The sequence below is a fragment of the Eleutherodactylus coqui genome, chromosome 10 (assembly GCF_035609145.1).
Source record: "Eleutherodactylus coqui strain aEleCoq1 chromosome 10, aEleCoq1.hap1, whole genome shotgun sequence".
NCBI lineage: Eukaryota > Metazoa > Chordata > Amphibia > Anura > Eleutherodactylidae > Eleutherodactylus > Eleutherodactylus coqui.
The window spans coordinates 140,458,417-140,478,477 of NC_089846.1; the positions used below are offsets into that span (position 1 = coordinate 140,458,417).

Genomic DNA, 20,061 nt, shown 5'->3' on the forward strand with positions numbered 1-20,061 from the left:
CATAGACTTTACAAGGCGAGGGCCAGGAGCTGAGATGTTGTCATAGGAAGGTCCATCACTTTGGTGTCTGTCTTCTTCATAGGTTCTGTGTGAACTTTCTATGCGGTCAGATGGATGGAGCCGACATTGCTTTCCACTTTAATCCCCGTTTTGACGGAAAGGACCGTGTAGTGTTTAACACTTTCCAGTCTGGGTCATGGGGTGGAGAGGAGAAAAAGAAAGATGGATTCCCCTTTCACAAAGGGAAGCACTTTGAATTGGTGTTTTTTATCAACCCTGCATGCTTCCAGGTAAGAAAACAAAATGGGTACGCCCCATTTCTACTGACCCCCAATCCGTAATCCAAGATGTAATACTGTTCCTGCATGTGATATTTACATTTACCGATCAGAGCTCATTCTTTGACAATAACGGCCATCCATTCTCCTTCGGTCCAGGTCAATGTAAATGGTTCTCCCTTCTATGAGTTCCAGCACAGGATTCCTCTGGAGAGAGTGGAAAGCGTTCAAGTGGAAGGAGATGTGACCATCCAGTCTCTGAGCATTGTTGGAGGAGGAGGAGGAGGAGGGGTAAGTCATACATTGGTTGTAAAGGAAGGTACTTCTCAATGATCGAAAGAGGCTGGTGGAGAGAGGAGCATAGTGGTGAGGAAGATGATGAAAGGACGGTAGGAGGAGGCGACCATCATGGAGGCTTACAAGGAAATACATAGAAGACAAACATCAGAGAGCAAATAAGGAACATGCCAAGGAGAAGATCGGGGAAAGATGAGGAGAGAACAAAACACAATAGTGACTAGAAATGTGGAAGGGGAACATCTAGGATCCCTGTCCACAGGCGTTGCGGTATCCCACTGCGGAGATCTGCCATCCGGGATACCGCTGCCCGGGAGCAGGAGTCGGCGGACAGATAGGCTGACCGCAGAGAATTGGGGTAAATTCGCAATCACAATGAGTCTCCACTAGTAAATAAGGGAGATGGAATAAATCCTCCACAGTGCCACCTACTGAAAGGCAGCATTCCTTCGAGTCAAAGTGGGACTTTTTATACAAGTCTTGCTACAATGACTGGGAATCAAAAGCAAAGCCAGACCCCATGTACATACAGCTGTTTCCGGGTTATTGCCCATCATCAGTGTACAGTAGGAGTCTGACTTTTGCTAGTGAGAGGCCAGGGACAGGGGTCAGAAACGCTCTTTTCTCCTTAGGGAGAGCAACTATATACTATAAATAAGTGATGTACATGGGGTCTGGCTTTGCTTTTGATTCCCAGTCATTGTAGCAAGACTTGTATAAAAAGTCCCACTTTGACTCGAAGGAATGCTGCCTTTCAGTAGGTGGCACTGTGGAGGATTTATTCCATCTCCCTTATTTGCATATTACCCAGAGGAGCGTGCGTGGCCATTTGAGTCTCCTCACTTATTTATAGTATATAGTTGCTCTCCCTAAGGAGAAAAGAGCGTTTCTGACCCCTCTCCACTAGTAGACATGGGGGAAGCGCTCTCCATAGCCACGCTATAGAGAGCTTTCACTGCGTTCCCTGCAGCCGGATTATCACCGCGGGAAACACAATTCCAATTCGCCCGTGGACAGGCAGCCTTAGTTGACCAAGTAAATAGGTAATTGAAGGAAAAACATCCTGGTGACGGAAAGAGACAATAAGTAAAAGAGGATCCCACTGGTGATGAATAAAGGAAGAAGACAAACATGATAGGTAGAGCAGGCATGTTGGAGATATCAGGCATGTTGGACATAGGATAGATATAATGGGAACGCAGTAGTGAGATAGGAAGGAGATATGGTGTAGGAACTAAAGGTGCCCACATACATTAGATAAAGGTCATATCCCTTGATTTCAGCAAAATTAGCTAACCAATGTGTGTGGAGGTCACCGGGTCCTTCTCGGCGGTGGAGAAGAAAGAATGATTGAGTATGTTGAATTTCAACATGGCCGATCCCTGGTAAATAAGCTGCTGCCAGAGGGATCTGGACCTGGCTCTTCATCTTTACGTGGGAGTCAGCCTTTGGCTATACCCATTCTTCCTATCTTGAGCATGCAGGTACCTTTTAAGGAAGCAGATATGGTACAGTAGGTGCAGGAGGAAAGTGCTGGCAACTAAAGGAGGAAATGGATAAAATAAGACCATGTGGGTGGCTAAGGCTGCCTGTCCACGGGCGTACAATATCCTGCAGGAGCCGCCGCTGAGAAGCAGGGTCCAGCTGATGATTCTCCGCACTGAGCCTATCTGTCAGATAGGCTCAAAGTGGAGAATTGCGGCAAATCGCGGCATGCAGTGATTTGCCGCCCGCAAGCGGAGAATCGCTAAGATTCTCCGCTCATGGACAGGGGGGGCTGCATTTTCATTAGCAACGCTATGGAAAGCATTCACTACATTCCCCACGGACGGATTATCGCCATGGGGAACGCAATGAAAATACGCCTGTGGACAGGAGGCCTAAGAAAGAGTAGAGAAGTGTATAGTGACCAAGTAATGAGAAAAGTTATTGACTAAAGGAGGATATACTGATGGGGTAAAAGCATCTCGACTGAGGAGGAAGACAGCTGAAAGGGAAACGGATGGTAACTTATGGTTGAAAAGGAAGCACAAAGTGTTGATGACTAGATGAGAAGCGGTTGGAAGATGTAGAAACTATGAAGGTAGATGCAGAAGAGAACTACTGATAACGGATACAAGAAGACATCAAAGACGACTCAATTACACAATACCCTGAAATATTGGCATTAACATTGTATTATTCACCTTTTTTTCTTGTTGTAGGGCCCGATGACGACTCCTTCCTTCCCTTCAGGTGGGGTAAGTATCATACACTAGCGACACCGGATGTTCCATCGTGTCACCGGGCGCCTGGACATGTGGTCATTATAATGTATATTCTTGCTTTGTCTTCCCAGATGATGCCAATGCCAGGATATCCATCCATGAACCTGCCGGTACGTATACATCCACCACTTGCTCTGTGCCCATACACTTTCTTCACAATGCCATACAGACACGACACGTCCGTCATCCTAACCTGTTTTTTTCCTCTTATCTTCTCAGGCAATGGGAGGGCCCACCTACAACCCGGTCAGTATACAGCGATCGTGGGAAAACTACAGTCGCTCTGTCAAACACTTGTCTTTGTCCTCTAGTCTAGTGACTCTGGTCCTCAGGTATCCCCAGCGGGTCATGTTTTATGGTCTTGCCATAGGGAGATCATCTGTGGCAATGATTGCTGCACGGATGGTAAATTCTTAAAGCTCTCCTTGCTACATGACCTGTTGGGGCACCAGGGGTGAGGATCACTGCTCCAGTCCATCATTGGACCAAGTTTTTGTCTCTTCTTGACATTTCATGTGTTCTGTCTCCTTGCAGCCCATTCCTTATTATGCAAACATACCTGGAGGAGTGATGCCTAAGAGGACCTTTGTGATTAAAGGATTCATACCGATGGGAAGCCAAATGTAAGGGATTCTTGATACTAATAAGTGACTCTTCACTTTTATTCGCCAAGAAATATACACTAAATGGCCACTTTGTTTGCAACACCAGCCCTTTTACGTTTGCAGCTTCCCTATATGGAAATTAGACCTTTGACCCCGAACTGCAGCATAAAATCAAGTGAGCAAATTTTTTGTGGATCAGTTTCAGTAGGAATCCACATTAGAATGGGAAGATCCAGCGATCTGAGTGACTTCCATCAAGGCCTGGTCCTCAATGATAGACTAACCGGGGCCAGGATGTCAAACCCTGCCAACCTTGTGGTGCTTTCAAGAATGGTGTGCCTGGGGAAAAACTAAAGGGGATCCTGTGGGCATAAACAACTGGTCGACAAAAGGGGTTAGAGGAGGATGTCAAAAATCATGATGACAAACAGGTGGTGAACAGTTAGGAAGATTACAACCAGATACGTTAGATCTCTAACGAATGTGTCTGAAAACACAACTTGTTTGTTAGCAAGGATTGGCTATAGCAGCGATCGATTAGTTCCAGTGGGATTGTTGTCTAAGAGAAACCAAAGGGCGAGACTCCAGTGGGTAATAGAGAGCAAAGACTGGATCACTGATCAGTGGAAAAATATCTCCTAGTCTGATGACTCCAGATCTCCGTGGCACCATGCTGATGGAAGGATCACAATTTAGAGCTAGCATCATGAATTGATAAACGCTTCCTGTTAAGTATTAACAAGAATCGTAGAATTTGAAGGGACCTCCAGGGTCATCGGGTCCAAACCCCTTCTCAATGCAGGATTCACAAAATCATCCCAGAAAATCATCCCAGACAGATGTCTGTCAGCCTCTGAACACTTCCATTGAAGGAGAACTCCCCACCTCCCGTGGCAACCTGTTCCACTCATTGATCCCCCTTCACTGTCTGATATCTAATCTGTGTCTCCTGCCTTTCAGTTTCATCCCATTGCTTCTAGTCTTTCCTTGTACAAATAGGGCTGATCCCTCTGCACTGTGACAGCCCTTCAGATATTTGTAGACACTATTAAGTCTCCTCTCAGCCTTCTCTTCTGCTAAACATTCCCAGATCCTTTAACTGTTCCTCATAGGAAATGATTTGCAGACCGCTCACCATCTTGGTAACTCTTCTCTGAACTTGCTCCAGTTTGTCAATGTTTTGTTTTTTTTAAATCAGGGTGCCCAGAACTGCACCCAGTATTCCAGATGAGGTCTGACTGAGGAAAAGTAGAGGGGGATAATGACCTCACGTGATCTAGACTCTATGCTTCTCTTAATACATCCCAGAATTGTGTTTGCCTTTTTGGCTGCTGCATCACATTGTTGACTCATGTTCAGTCTATGATCTATTAGTATACCCATCTTTTTCACACATGCTACTACTTCGCCCAATTCCTCCCATTCTGTATGTGCTTTCTTCATTTTTCTTGCCCACATATAGGGTTTTGCATTTCTCCTTGTTAAATACCATTTTATTAGTTGCCGCCCACCTTGCAAGCTTGTCTAGATCTTTTTGAATCCTCTCTCTCTTCTCTAGTGTCAGCTATGCCTCCCGGCTTTCTATCGTCAGCAAATTTGATCCCTTCAATTCCCTCCTCCAGATCATGTATAAAACAATGTTGACCAACACTGGGCCTAGGACAGAGCCTTGTGGTCCCCATTTGACACATTTTTCCACTTTGATGTGCAGCCATTTATGACCACTCTTTGAGTACGATCACTCAGCCAGTTGTGAATCCACCTAACAGTTGCCTTGTCAATCCCAGATTTGGTCATTTTGTCAATAAGTATGGTATGATATACTTTGTCAGATGCTTTACTAAACTCAAGATATACTATATCCACCACATCTCCCTGATCAACTCAGTCAGTGATACTATCATAGAAGGAAATTAGATTTGTCTGGCATGATTTGTTAGTTACAAACCAATGCTGGCTTTGGTTAATTACTTCATTCTCATCCAAGTACTTGCATACATGCTGTTTAATAATTTGTTCAAAGATCTTTCCCCATATAGAAGTCAGGCTCACAGGCCTGTAGTTTCCTGGATCCACCATTTTCCCGTTTTTGAAGATAGGGACAACATTTGCCCTTCTCCAATCTTCTGGGACTTCTCCTGTCCTCCATAGCAGATCCTCTTGTTTTCTCTTCTACCTCCTGGAAGATAAAGTTGTCAGGAAGAGCGGATAACAATTTGTTGGGCCCATTAATTTTGCCTGAGAGATATTCCCAACAAATGTCTGGATAGTTAAAATCTCCCATGATCACCATGTCGTACATTTTTGAGAACTTGGCCATCTGATGTAGAAAGAGTTCTGCTGCTTTTTCAAGCAGCCAATAATACGTATAATGGTGTCCTTTCTGTTGTTCTCTGCTTGTATTCTTACCCAAGCATGTTCACAGAGATTCAAGCTACAGAGCATAGTAGTTCTGTAGGAGATATATGCTCTAATACCTAAGCATTGTGGCTGATCAAGTTCATCCCTTTATGCAGCCGTTTACCCTATGGCAGAAGGGCACTTTCAACAGGACAATGCACCATGCCACCTACTATCAACATGTCTGGAACAATGTGGAATGGTTTGCTCCGAGCAGATCAGTCCTTCCATCTAATTTGCAGCAACTGCAAGAAGCTCTCCTGTCCGTATGGGCCAATATCATACAAAACAATTTCAACACCTAGTGGAATCCATGCCACAATGAATTGCTGCAGTTCTGGCTACTAGATGAGGGTCTATAATAAAGTGGCCATTCTTTGGATACAGAGTTTTTCCGATAGAGTTAAACAGAACATGGTTTTAGATCTAGAGATGTCTAATAATTGTTCTCTCTTTCAGATTCCATATTAATTTTAAGACATCAAATGGGGATATAGCTCTACACTTCAATGTTCGCCTCAATGAGTCTACAGTCGTGCGGAACAGCCTATTCGGGGGCGCCTGGGGCAGAGAAGAGAGGGAAATGATAGATAACCCTTTTATGCAGGGGCAGTATTTTGATGTGAGTATCTGTACTTCCATGAGTAATGACTGTGGAATGGGCTTGGCATTGATGGGTTCTCAGAAGGTGGAGGTGCAGAAGGTCCATGGGCCGTTTTGGGATGTTTAGCTGGACCAGCAATGAAATGTCTAATACAGGATGGTATATTCCTACAGATCTCCATCCGCACCGGTAATGGCAGATACAAGATCTTCGTGAACGGACAACACTTCTGTGACTATGCTCACCGCTTCCGAGAGCTGCAAAGGATTGACACCCTGGAGATTGAAGGAGATGTGGTGCTGTCACTTGTACAGTTTTAAGGAACATTGAAATGGGCCTTAAGTTGGAGAGCAAGATAGATGAAGTCAGGTCTTTGTATCAGATGAAAGATATTCTGAAGGGACAGACACCGAGGTCAAAGATTCTCAAGCTCTTCTGATTAGTACTAATAAAATACAGTTAGATTGAAATAATGAAGTTTGTCTCTATTGTTATAAGGGACCCAGATACATCCCGCCGAGCGGCAAGGATTGGCTTTGCATGCTGGAACTAGACAGTTTGACACAGCTCCTTGGGGTTGGGTTAAAACATGGGAAAAAAGGCAATTGCCAGCACCCTGCCCAACTAGTCTCACTAATGGCTCCCATTGTATAAGCATGTCAATAAGACCTAAATGGCCACTAGAGGGCACTACAACCCCATGTTCACTCTTAACTCTTTAGAGAAGTCCGTTAAGTGCGAGTCCCTCACACATGCAGCCTAAAGCCAAGATACATGTAGCTGCACCTTCCTAACACCTCTGCCTCTTTGTTCTAGAGATCATTTCGCATTGATTGGATCTCTGACCATTTTCATTCAGACGGTCTTCTATTGAGATGAATAAACCCTCTATGTGGAGACGTTCCCATTTCTCACTCCCACATACGTATGAGCTGCTTCAGGGCTAAAGTGTTCCCTCCTTATGTGACCCAAGTAACCCCAGAGCTGCTGCATACTTGTGGGGGCATCTGAGACTCGTGACAAAAGTCAGTCCTTCATTGCTTCCATAATAGCGGACTATGGCTGCAACTTTTTGTCCCCAGGTATAGAAGAGTGAGCAGCTCTGGAGGACAAACTGCTGCTTTATCAGCGGAAACACTGTGTACATGAAGAGGGGGAACATTCGATTCAAAAACAAGATGACTTTTGATACAAGTTTATTTTCAGTTTATTATGAACAATCATTACAGGGAACATCATAAACTTGGGAAGAGGTAGAACAAGATGGCTTCCGAAACCGTTCTATGATCTATGAGCCCATCTGTAATCAGTCAATAGCAGTAAATATATGTTACACACAACACATCCAGCCTCGCTGTTCATCAGTCACCCCCAACTTACTCCGCTCATCTAATCTGTCCTGAAGTCAGTCCCAATGTATAGCACCTAAGAGGGTGGCACCCTGACTACAGCGGGCATCTTATGATACTTTCTTCATATTGTCGCCAATGATGCAGGGAATGAACTCGTCCTATTCCCAACCCACGATGTGCTGTTGGCCACACGCTTCCCTCTCCATGGAAATGAATTGGAGCTACAGAAGTCTTTGAAATCACTCAGATCCATCTTTCATTTAATCAGAAAGTGACTACATACATGCACACGCTGCCGATAACATGTTAAATGAACTTTAAAGGGTTGTCCACATTTGACAATTCCTATTGGTTAGGAAAAAAAGCTCATAAAAGAGTGCCCCAGTGCTGCGACTTCACGGGATCTGCAGGAGAACCTGGCAGCAAGTGATCAATTCTGCTGCAGTGCCTCCACAGGAGAAATTAGGCATTACAAAGTACTCATTGAAATTAATAGGCTATCTGTCTAACATATAGCTATGTTGGGTCCTCCAAAGTGAGAGAGATGTCCTTTATAGTCATGGACATCCCATTTCAGTCTTCCTGTTAATGCATTTCTCTGAATTCATCCGACATCTAATATATTTGCCACATTAGCTCATGCATATAATATAGCAGTAGCTTCAATACCAACATTATATCCCTACCGGAGCATCTTGGATGTGATCTGCTAGTTCCTGGGCACTGGCTCTCTTTCTTCAATGCCCCCACAGGAGAAAGGAAGCATTACAAGGTGCCAATGGAATTCAATGGACTCCTGTCTAATGTGTGGATATGTTGGATCCTCCAGAAACAGAGACTCTTTGCAGCTGCAGACATCTCATTTTATTGTCCTGTTAACACATTCTTCGGGACTCATCTGACTGCATCTATGATGGACAGATATTAGTAAATCTCATACCAATATGTCCCAGAGCATCAGGGCAGGCGATCGCTCTTGGATGTGATCTGCAGGTCCCTGAGCGTAGGATACATTGACAGGTGTCACTTTATCACATAAGTCCTACTTTAGGTTGGTGGAGGTCCATTGACATAAGTGAGCATTAGAGACCAGGAGAAGCTTTTGGAAAGGCAGGTCTGACGACCCCATGGAAAGAGGAGCGAGGTTACCAGGACCAGGAGCAAAACTGAGACAAGAGCCAGGCGTCTTAACCACAGGCAAAAAGAACATGAACGTCTGTAGGTTTTATGCAGGTGCAGATGGGATAAGTCATCCCTAAGGATAAGGAAAAAGATCTGGGGTTAGTGACGGGATACACAGTTTACAGCAATCTCCTGCTGCCACAAGGGGGAGCTCATGCACACTGTTGTATTATTGCATTTAGTAGGAGATGTATATTCTCTATGCAGTCAGTGCCCCCTAGTGGTAAAATCATAGAAACGTAGAAGATTGATGGCGGAAAAAGACCACATGGTCCATTTAGTCTGCCCTTATATTACTTCCTAGCTGCAGAGAATTTTTATAGTGTAACTCTAAGACTACATGAAGGGAATCAGGGCATTGGAGGCCAGTACCATTTCACTGTCTACCATGGACACCAATATACTTGGGAATACACCTATATAAATCCTACTTTGGCTACTGTGACTTAACCAATATAACTCAATCCCGTCCACCCCCTCTGAAGCTGAGCTGCAATACCACACACAACCTGAGGAGAGGTGAGGCACTGTTATCAGAAGCAAGCCGCCATGTTTTTCTAATCCTGTACGATAAAGGGGTATTCCCATTTCAGCAAGTTATGCCCTATGCACAGGATGAGGAATAACTAGCCAATGAGCAGAGGTCTGACTGCTGAGACCCCCACTAATTCAGAGAAATTACCCCTGGCAGCAGTGCCCATGAAAGCGCCCCATTCACTTCAATGGTAAGTCCCAGAGATAGCGGAGTTCAAGCGCTCTGCAATCTCCGGCAGTTGCATTCACTTCAAAGGGGCCACTAGAGATCGGCGATTGCTTGAATTTGGCCACCACCAATAGTCCCATTGAAGTGAATGATGTGATGGCGGCTCCCTTTGGGGGGAGATTTCTCTGGATCGGTGGGGGTCCTAGAGGTAGGACCGACCCCCACTAATCGGCCAGTTATCCCTTAGCCTGTAAATAAGGGCCACTTCACACAGGCGTAAGCGCATTTTGGCCACGTGCTGAAATATGCATCATATACACAGGTTTCTTGTGTATTTACACACTGCCATTGATTGCAATGGGTTTCTATGATGCAGAATCCGCACCAAGATGGGACATGCTGATATTATTTCACATAGTCACACATCCGAACCTATTCAAATTAATGGGTTCTATTCACTGCGAATAGCGCATAATACGTGGTGAGAATGCGTCCATGTGAGCGAGCCTTAGGGGGAACCTACCGAGATGGGAATACCCCATTAAATGACATTATGAAGTTAGAATTAGACATTTTTACCTGCTCTCCATAAGAACTGACACCTCCGGCTTTGTGGGCTTCACAGTCTGCTTTGTATCCTACAACATAAGGAACAACATCTACTATATGTATAGCGAGGAGCTGCTGCAGTCCGTGGCGCCAAATGTCCTCATTACAGATTATTATGGCATTAATAATGCCATTTGGTGATTTACCGCGCTCCTAGTCTGCTGCCTTCGGGCTTATTCAGACAACCATATATCGGCCGGGTATTCACGCCTGGCCGATATATGGTGTCCCTTTCTGCAGGGGGAGGAGGCTGGAAGAGCCAGGAGCAGTGCACTGAGCTCCCGCCCGCTCTCCACCCCTCGGGACTATTTGCAATGGGAGGGGGTGGGATGGAGTGGAGCCAAGTCCCTAAAACTAGCTCCGCCCCCCCTCATTGCAAATATTGGAGAGGGGTGGAGAGCGGGCAGGAGCTCAGTGCACTGCTACAGTCTCAGAATTATTGACACCAATGTATAGAATCCCTCATAACAGCACACATTTACAAATCAGGTATTATCTCGAGCACACCTGATGCAACTATTCAAGGCTCTTCATTAGTTGCATCAGTTGTGCTTGAGATGAAGCACATCAAATACCTGGACTGTCTAGGGCTTTGTTGACTGTGACATTTGATTGTTAAAAATAAAGGAGCACTGACTACACTACCTGGACGTAGAAGACAGAGGGCGCCATCACCGACTGCCAGGAGGCAGGTGGTCAGAAAACCCCAAGTGACTGCAAAAGACCTGCAGCAAGATTTGGTGGCAGCAGGCACCGAGGTTTACTAAACGCTGAAGGTCTTCAAGCCTGAACTCCAGGACCTACAACTCTACTGACCCAAAAATACAGGAAACGTCACCAATATGATCAGAAGTTTTAGGATTCCGTTCCTGGAGTGAAGAAACAAAACTGGAACTTTTCAGGCCAAATGGATCAGAGGTCTGGAGGACTTTAATATAGAGCTGCACAGTCAGTCTGAAAAGACTGGGTGATACAAGTGCAGGCAGGGTGAAGCGGCATCCCTACCAAGGTGATAACGAGGGGGCGCACGTGATATGGGAAATATGTTATATATCCCTCATATGATAATAGATATCTCACCCGATTCTGTGCCATTCGCTTCTTCCTTCTTGGACGCCTCCTCTGTCCAGGCCACGGAAGTTGTAACTGTCTGTCAATCACCTGTCCACGAGAAAGGCTCTTTGGATTAGTGGCTTTCCAGGAATACACGGGGAAAGCAAAGTGACGGTCCATCCGGTGCTCACTGTCCGGCTCATCTGTGAAAAGAGGAACGGGACATCAGAACTCCACAAGTTGCAATAGTCACCTTAAGGGGTCATTCACACGAGCGTATATCAGCCGGTGTTTTCATGGCCGGCCAATATATGCTACCCTGTGATGCACAGGCTCGGCGTATATGCTGTCAGGCGGGCTTTGCTAAGCCGTCTCCCCCTTGCCAGCTCTCCTCCCCTCCGGCTGTTTGCAATGGGAGGAGGCGGGACAGGGGCTGAGTTAAGCTGCCGCCCATTCCCCGCAGCCAGCAATGGGAGGGGGTGGGACGGGGGAGCGCTTAGCTCCGCCCCTCCTCCTTCGATTGCAAACTGCTGGAGGGGAGGAGAGATGAGAGAAGGGGAAGGGATTTTCGCAGTCACGCTGTTAAACTCCCTCCCACCTCCCCGCTCCGGCCGCTGTCATTGGCCCCCATAGGAGTCTATGGCAGCAGCCGCAGTCCGGCCAGGAAGATACTTCCAGGGCTATATTTCCTCCTTGGGGTAAAAGCGTCCGGCTGGATGCTTTTACGCCGCGGGAATACGCCTGTGTGATCTGATGCATTGGGCGGCCGATATACGCTTGTGTGAATAAGCCCTAAAACAAACAGGCCAGGTGTATATGGTAGAAAGGGGATAGGTGTGAGAGCGCAACCTCACATATCCTACAACTAGCCGGGTATCCTCGTCCTACAGAACATAGACCTAAATTTTAATCAAAGAACCCCATTTCACCCCTTCCCTCCCAATGACGTAAGGGTACGTCATGGGAACAGGGTACTTACCGCAAAATGATGTACCCTTATGTCATAGGGATAGCGGGAGATCATGACAGATCTCGCGCTATCCGGCAGCGGGAGCCGGCTGTCAGTAATAGCCGGCCTCCCGCTGTTAACCCCTTCCCTGTCGTGATCTAAGTAGATCAGGGCAGGGAAAGGGTTCACAGAGGGAGTGCGCTCCCTCTGACTTCAACCGGCTCTCGCGATGTTATTGCAGAGAGCCTGGCTGGTTGCTATGGCAACAGGACACCAGATACCGGCGTCCTGTATTGCCAGTGCCTGGGATCGCTGTATAAGCGATAAGGCATTGCAGGAGGGATGTCCTGCAATGCCTTATCGTAGCGTTCCACGGTGCTACAGTGAAGGTCCCCCAGTGTAAAAAAAAAGATAAAAATAAGGTACAAAAATAAAAATGTAAAAAACCCCCCCTTTTTTATGCTTTTTCTCATATTAACATAAAAAAAAAAAAAGTAAAAACCCACAGATTTGATATCGCCATGTCCGTAAAGACACGTACACTAAATTGAACACGCTTTTTTTTTGTGTTTAAAAAAAAAAACGCTAAAAAACTGAGGCAAAAATGCAAATTTTTAGCATTTCGCCTCCCAAAAAACGCAATAAAAGTGATTAAAAAAAAATGTAGGTACCCCAAAATGGTACCAATAAATACTACAGCTCGTCTCACAAAAAAAAAATAGCCCCTCATAGAGCTCCGTCCATGAAAAAAATAAAAAAAAGTTATAGGACTTTGAATGCAGCGATTTAGAAAAAATATACATTTTCAGAAAAAAGGGTTTTTATTGCAGAAAAGTGGAAAAACCTAAAAAACAAAAATATAAGAATTTTGGTGTCGTTGTAACCGTACCGGTCCGTAGAAAAAAATGTATTGTGTCATTTATGCTGCATAATTACCGCCTTAAAAAAATAAAAAAATAAAAAATACATGGCAGAATTGATTTTCTCTCCCTGCGATCATAAAAAAAAACAAAACAGTTTTACGATATAGTCAATGCACCCAAAAATGGCACCAAATACTACAGTTCACCATGCCAAAACAAGCCCTTATACGGCCGCATCGACGGAAAAATAAAAAAAAAGTTATGGCTTTTGAAAATTGGAGATTAAAGTCTACTAAAAATCGTTTGGTTCTCAACGCCAAAATAGGCCGTGTCCTTAAGGGGTTAATAACATCATCATCATAACCTGGCCTGCACAGTAGAGTACAGGGGGCCTTATTCTGGGAGGTCAAACATAGTAAATGTCACCATCATGATGTCATCTGTATTGATGTAGGTCTATAATGTGTGAATTATTACATAACAGCGGGACACAAAATGAATAGTGCCCAGATGTTGGATATGGTGACCCAGAGATGGTAGGTCAATACTACAGCTGTGCCCAGATGTGTCCCGGCATATCCTCAGTCATTGATTCCACTGCAGCGGAGATGCAGAACTGGACTACCAACCTGACATCTGCAGGGTCACCAACAGTGCCCACATTAAACATCTGTAAGGGGCATTAAAGACTTGAAGGGTTCTTCCATCTCTTCATGTCATTCTGACCGCTGAATGTCAATTCATGTATGAAGAAATCAGCTTTACTTCTGCACCGTTCTTTTTAAGTCCCCCTGTATATCCTTATGGGGCCATGGATAGATACTTCCAATACAGAGCTTCAAATCCCTTTCTAATAGGGGGAATGCACTGCATTATGATTTATACAGCTCCCAGAGAAATGCACATGATCACCCCTAGTGGTGGGTGGGGGAATTATATAGCTGGTAAAAACATAACCGCCACTAGCCTCGTGGTATTACCCGCATGGTTTAGTCCTACTGATGATCAATGGTTCATTCGCCCTAGAAACGTGTCAACCAGTTTTAATGCGCCCCCCCCCCCCAATATCGTCCCTTTCCTACAACACAAGCTTCACTGTGCAAGCACACCCTGTTATGCGCAAACTAAGGTTCCTTCCATAGTGGGAAAGACTGAAAATGGCGATAATAAAGGATGCATCATGGCGGATAATAAAAAGAAGATATATTGAAAAGGTTTCCTGCAAATTTTGAACTGGTTTGTAATGGTCATCCTGAAGAGTCTAATTAATGTAAAGTTATGCAGTATCTAGAGTTCTTTACATGCAAAGCACTTGGAACAGGGCTGTTTTAATATCTAAGTGGGCACAATGCATGGGTATTAAAATGGGGCCCCATCCCCTCCACTGCTGCCCCGGCCCCACCCCCTCCACTGCTGCCCCGGCCCCACCCCCTCCACTGCTGCCCCGGCCCCATCCCCTCCACTCTTGCCCCGGCCCCATCCCCTCCACTCTTGCCCCGGCCCCATCCCCTCCACTCTTGCCCCGGCCCCATCCCCTCCACTCTTGCCCCGCCCCCATCCCCTCCACTCTTGCCCCGCCCCCATCCCCTCCACTCTTGCCCCGCCCCCATCCCCTCCACTCTTGCCCCGCCCCCATCCCCTCCACTCTTGCCCCGCCCCCATCCCCTCCACTCTTGCCCCGCCCCCATCCCCTCCACTCTTGCCCCGCCCCCATCCCCTCCACTCTTGCCCCGCCCCCATCCTCAAACTTTTTTTGTAGCAAAAAAAATCCCCAAAACATTCATACTCCGCTAACCCAAGTCCAGTAGACTGCAGGCTTTCCCATGGTCTCCGCTCACCTCTGGGTCCAGCAGTCACATGTCTGTCTAAACATGTGACCGCAGCAGCCAATCCATGACCGCAACAGGCACATGACTAATGGACCCGGAAGTAAGTGGAGAGTGGATAGACAGAGATACACAATAGAGGAGTCTAGCTTCTGCAGATGCACCGTTGGCCCTATGGTTAAAGTGGCCCTGACCTGGAATAAAAACCACATGAGGATCACAAGGATGTCGTCTTACAGATTCATCTGCGTTGGACTCTCACCAGAACTGTTGATAAGGTCTTGTCCCATTCTTGCATTCAGTTGTAGCAGAGACTTGTGCATCACCTGTAAGGTTAGAATGGTGCAGGCGGTAATACATCAGCAAACCATATAGCCATTTAACACTGCATGCAGCTGTTATCTATATGTAAACTGTAAAACAATGCTGGAATGTTAATTATAATTGGCTAAGATACCCATATGCTTTGTAACATAATGTCCTATGTACTTGCAGTGCAGCTGTGGTTAATATAGCAGGGGCCTACATAGGTAAAGACCGTTGGGATCCCAAGCGGAGTTACAGAATACCCAAGGTTGACCTTAGGTGAGATGGCACCCCATGCAGAATGTATTTAGGTGCTCCCCTCAGTCACATTCACTGATGGGTAGTCTGCCTATATTGAGCATGTGCAGAAGGCAAGATACTAGCACACCCACACCAGAACATCTCAGGGAATACATCCTGCCCCAAGCTAGCAGCCTGTACCCTGTGTGATCACACGAGCCGCACATCGCTAAACCTGGCTATGAGAAGACCCAAAAACTAGAGCTACCAGGCAAGACCGCAATAACACATGAGAGGAGACTGCTGTACTTACTGATGCATTTTCCATCTGTCCTTGGCCAGGAATCGGTTCTAGAGTCCACTCTAAATAAGAACTGTCCGGAGGTGGAGTGCAGTTGGTATGAAGAACTTCCAAAGGTTCCTTGAGCATTTCCTTTCTCAAATTGGAATAAATAATAGCAGAGTATGAGCTGAGACTACTCCGAGATCCCTCACTCTTCCGGGGAAGCTTCCAGGGTGCTGGGAATGAATGGTATATGTATACTGTTATTCCCGAACTGTGGATACATTGTTAGTGATCTAGAAAACAAGCAAAAGTTGCATACTAGAGGTGGCTGTGTAGAAAGATTCTTGTCCATCATGAGAACTAGATGTTCCAACATCACCTAAGGGGTCCCACTCCAAGTCAACAGGCAATGCTGCATTGGTAAGAGGAACATTAACTTGGCTTGAAACGTCACTATCCTGAATATCCAGATCTAAAAACACATCTGAAGAGCCCGATGAAAGATGTTCTACAGCGCTATCTAGGAAGTCATCCTCAAATACCTTCAAGAGAAAATGAATAACGATAGTAACTGAAGCAACTTGTATCACTCAATACGTAGAAAGGATAGTTAGATCCAGTGCATGGCCATCTCCTCTCTTGCCAAACAAAGGGTAGGGTTGGCAGAAGCAAGGAAAAAGCTGCAGAATCGGACACTGGTTGTAAGATGATGGAGTGGCCTTGATATAGACATTAGTATTGTGAAGATCAACACCCCAACTCTATAGTTCTCTGTCCACACGGGATGGGAATGTGGGCGCTCAGATCTATCACAACAGACTTTCAGAGCATATCCATCATACCTAGATCCCCCTACAAGACTAATGATCTGGATGGTCACATACCAGTTTGGTGCTCACAAGTCTCTTTTGTAAGCGAGAGAGACGAATGTAGATCTGTTGGCAGTATGAGCCTAGCTCTGTCATCTCCACCTCTAGGTCTGCGGCATCCCGAGGGTCACTGTTATCTATCAGCTGGTTTCCTCGCTCGAGAAGTCCCTCCACCTTCTTCATGTTGCTCCAAACATCCTCCTGGAAGCCCTAGAAATAAATTAGCAAGTCAAGCTATAATATTATCATTGGCAAATGCCCCATGTAAGACACTTAGTATTAGTGGCCATTATCAACCCATTAGCAATAATAAGGGTGTTAAGAAAAACGGACATTTTTTCGCCATGTTCACACCAGTGTTTGGGCTCCATTCGGATTTCCGCTTTTTTTGCTCCACTATGAGAGCAGGAATACAGAATCCGGAATGGATCCATTCTATGACTGAATCAAATTGCCAAACAGGCACAGCTCACTAGAATGCTGCACTACTTTGTCTGAGATTTTAGGACGGATTTTCACTGGAGGATCCAAACTAAACCTTAGATGTAAAATGTGGCCTGAGGCTAAAATCCACAAATAATTTGAAATAAATGGTTTCGGTTGGATTCTTTATGATAGTTACCACCGGTTTGTAAATACATTTACACTTAGCTTGAAGGGACCGCTATGGGATCAACTATGGTGCCATTCTATAGTATCTAAATTAGCCAAAATAAAAAGCAACTCTTGTCCGAGGGCCGTGCCTTGTATTGCACTCAAGTGAATGGAACAGAGGTGCAATACCAGAGACTGCCTATGGACAAGAGTGGAGTGTTCCTTCCCTATTTGCACCCGAGGGAGGTCTCTTCTCTCTTACTCTTGGCCATCTCCACAATGATTCTCATGATGGGGTAGAAAGGATGCTGGAAAGAGCATGTGCAAAGAGCATTGCCATCAGATCGATCAAAGTAGGAGTCAAGCTATGTAAATCTGCCCTATACATGCCTCAGTGCCGATTATAGGTGTTTGTACCGTTTTATGCTTTGATGCTTGAACTGTTGTAAACTGGCCTCCCTGACAATTCTTTAGGTTTCTCTGCTGTTTCACACCATAATGGTGTTTGACCTCTGGTACTTTACCTCCCGGTTTGCTTTGACTATGTTAAGTCTTCTCACAGTACTGCGACCTGATTCTGCCTGATCTACATTGCCTGATCCTTGGCTCGTCTCACTATGCTCATGTCTGTTCCATGGTACCACATATCCACTTTGACTTGACATCTGTTACCCACCATTGGCCTGTTTGACTATGCTTCGGAATCCATGTTCCTCATCGTTCTACACTTTTCGGTACATTTAAAGTGACTTTCCTGTTGTCCAGTGGGGTCTGGAAGCTTTTCTTGAGCGTTACAATATCATATCTTATAGTCTCTAATTACTTCTGAAGGGTTGTTGAGGCAGAGAGTTATTCTGATTGCCAGACTGGAGTCGAGAAGTAATGTTTTTACCCCCAAATGAGGAAAATTGGCTTCTACCTTCTAGGGTTTTTTTTCCTTCCTCTGGATCAATATCGGGGGATAATAAGCTGGACATGTGTCTTTTTTCACCCTTACACATATTTTACTATGTATGTTTTTGTCCATAGCAACTGTACCGCCAACCACTTACACTAGATGTTATCCAGGGAATCAAACACTGGAGAGTCTTAAAGGGGTTATTGATGGCTTATTAATAGTACATCAACACGGGTCTGTTGCCGGGGATCCCACAAATCAGCTGTTGACCAAGTCTGTGTATTTGTGCAATGAGCTGATTTCTGCAGGAAACAGACACCTCTGTTTCCTCGATAGTGGCCAGGCTTGGTATTACAAGGTTTCCACTGAAATGAAACGGATGTTTATCTGTAATACCAAGCCTGGTAATTGCAGTGGGAACAGGGCTAGCTCAGTGCACAAGTACACCAGCCCAGAAAACAGCTGATCAGCGGGGTCCGAGGTCATGGTTACCCACCAGTCTACAATTGATGACCTATCCAAAGACAGGCTACCAATATTTTACTACTGGATAACCCCTGTAGACCCCTAAGTCCAGGAGCCAGCCAAATACCTCAACGCTGACCAAAGTCGTTGGAAAGGAGGAGTCTGTCTGAACTGTGTAACCTGGTTGATTATTTCCCTAAGCATTGCAGGGATCAATACCAGTTAAGGAATTAAGAGGAGATAGGCCGCCTGCAGACGGCCAGGTCGGATCCCGCTGTGAGAGTTCTCGCAGCGGGACCCGACCCGAGCGCCTACAGAGACCAGCGCAGCACTGACCACCTCCCGTGGCTCCGGCTCTGTGATGTGCCGGCTGCGGCCCAGCCGGCACATGCGCAGGGCTGAGCCAGCGGCCGGGGAGTGACATTTCTGTGCATGCCGCGGTTTGTTTGCCACGCGAGATTTCGCACGGACAAATCGCGGCCGTCTGCATAAATATACAGGGGGGCATAAATGTTAGACTAGCGTTTTTTGGAAGATGTCTCCTAATATGGCCCTTACTTTCTATCATAAAGAAATACAATCTGACAAGCGATACATTGGCATCACCGTTACTCTCTTACCTTCAGCTGTTGTATTTTCTCTGTGGAGTTGCCCCCATAGATATACTCAACATTGGATAATTCTAAGTCCATCTCCGTCAGGCACAGTTTCATGTCATCCTGGTCAGTTTCAAACTCTTCCCTTTGCTGGACCCTAGACTATGGGAAGGTTATGTAAAATTAATATCTGCATCTTAAAAGATTCTTCTGTTGACATAATCAAGATTTTGACGTACTTTCAATGTCTTATGTAGAGTCTCTGCCTCGCCCTGTAGACTGTCCCATAATATATTGACCTCCTGCATCCTACTTCGGAGGACACTGGGAAGCACTGTCTGCTGGGAGGTCCGTGCGAGTCTCCAGTATTGTCTGTTTAAAGACTCCAGATCTAATAATTTCTCCCGCATTTCTGTTAGTAGGACCTAGGATGGTGGAGATATAGGTTAGAAAGAGGTTACTTGTAAGATTATGAAAAACGTAATCTGTTTGCTCATTACCTCATACTTCCTTAGGGCCAGCTTCACTTCTTGGTGAAGTGTCTTGAAGGAGTTTCCTTGAGTTGTGGTTATCTGAGCAATCTGTAGCCAATCCTCGAAACGAGAGAGGGAGTCTAGGAAGTGTTCACACAGTTGTCGGTCCTGATCCCTGCTAGTGGGAAAATAAGGTTATAGGATACATGCAAAAAGCCAATGGGACAGCAAATATTAAAATGAGCCCTGCATAATGGTGCCCAGTTCTGCCAACCAGCACAAAACAGCCTGTTGTATTTACATGACTCTTGGGTCAATTTCCCATTTCCTTCCTTGATAAAAACTC

The 20,061-nt window shown here is 45.6% G+C and overlaps 1 protein-coding gene and 1 pseudogene across 3 annotated transcripts in view; one reads left to right on the plus strand and one right to left on the minus strand.

The window, feature by feature from the left end:
* LOC136581165 (uncharacterized) overlaps positions 1 to 6,872 on the plus strand; it is a 31,938-nt pseudogene extending 25,066 nt beyond the window's left edge.
* A 758-nt stretch (positions 6,873 to 7,630) lies between these two features.
* LOC136580993 (uncharacterized) overlaps positions 7,631 to 20,061 on the minus strand; it is a 38,470-nt gene continuing 26,039 nt past the window's right edge. Inside the window, exons 3-12 of one of the 3 annotated variants that reach the window (XM_066581953.1) lie at positions 19,743 to 19,890; positions 19,482 to 19,667; positions 19,267 to 19,404; positions 16,705 to 16,899; positions 16,140 to 16,362; positions 15,848 to 16,053; positions 15,251 to 15,314; positions 11,378 to 11,553; positions 10,268 to 10,326; positions 7,631 to 9,058 (exon numbers count right to left, since the gene is read on the minus strand). In XM_066581953.1, coding sequence (XP_066438050.1) covers positions 8,851 to 9,058; positions 10,268 to 10,326; positions 11,378 to 11,553; positions 15,251 to 15,314; positions 15,848 to 16,053; positions 16,140 to 16,362; positions 16,705 to 16,899; positions 19,267 to 19,404; positions 19,482 to 19,667; positions 19,743 to 19,890 — 1,603 coding nt within the window. In that variant the 3' untranslated portion in view covers positions 7,631 to 8,850. Of the gene's footprint in view, positions 9,059 to 10,267; positions 10,327 to 11,377; positions 11,554 to 15,250; positions 15,315 to 15,847; positions 16,054 to 16,139; positions 16,363 to 16,704; positions 16,900 to 19,266; positions 19,405 to 19,481; positions 19,668 to 19,742; positions 19,894 to 20,061 lie in introns of all 3 variants that reach the window. The other 2 variants (XM_066581952.1, XM_066581954.1) reach the window with 2 other exon arrangements.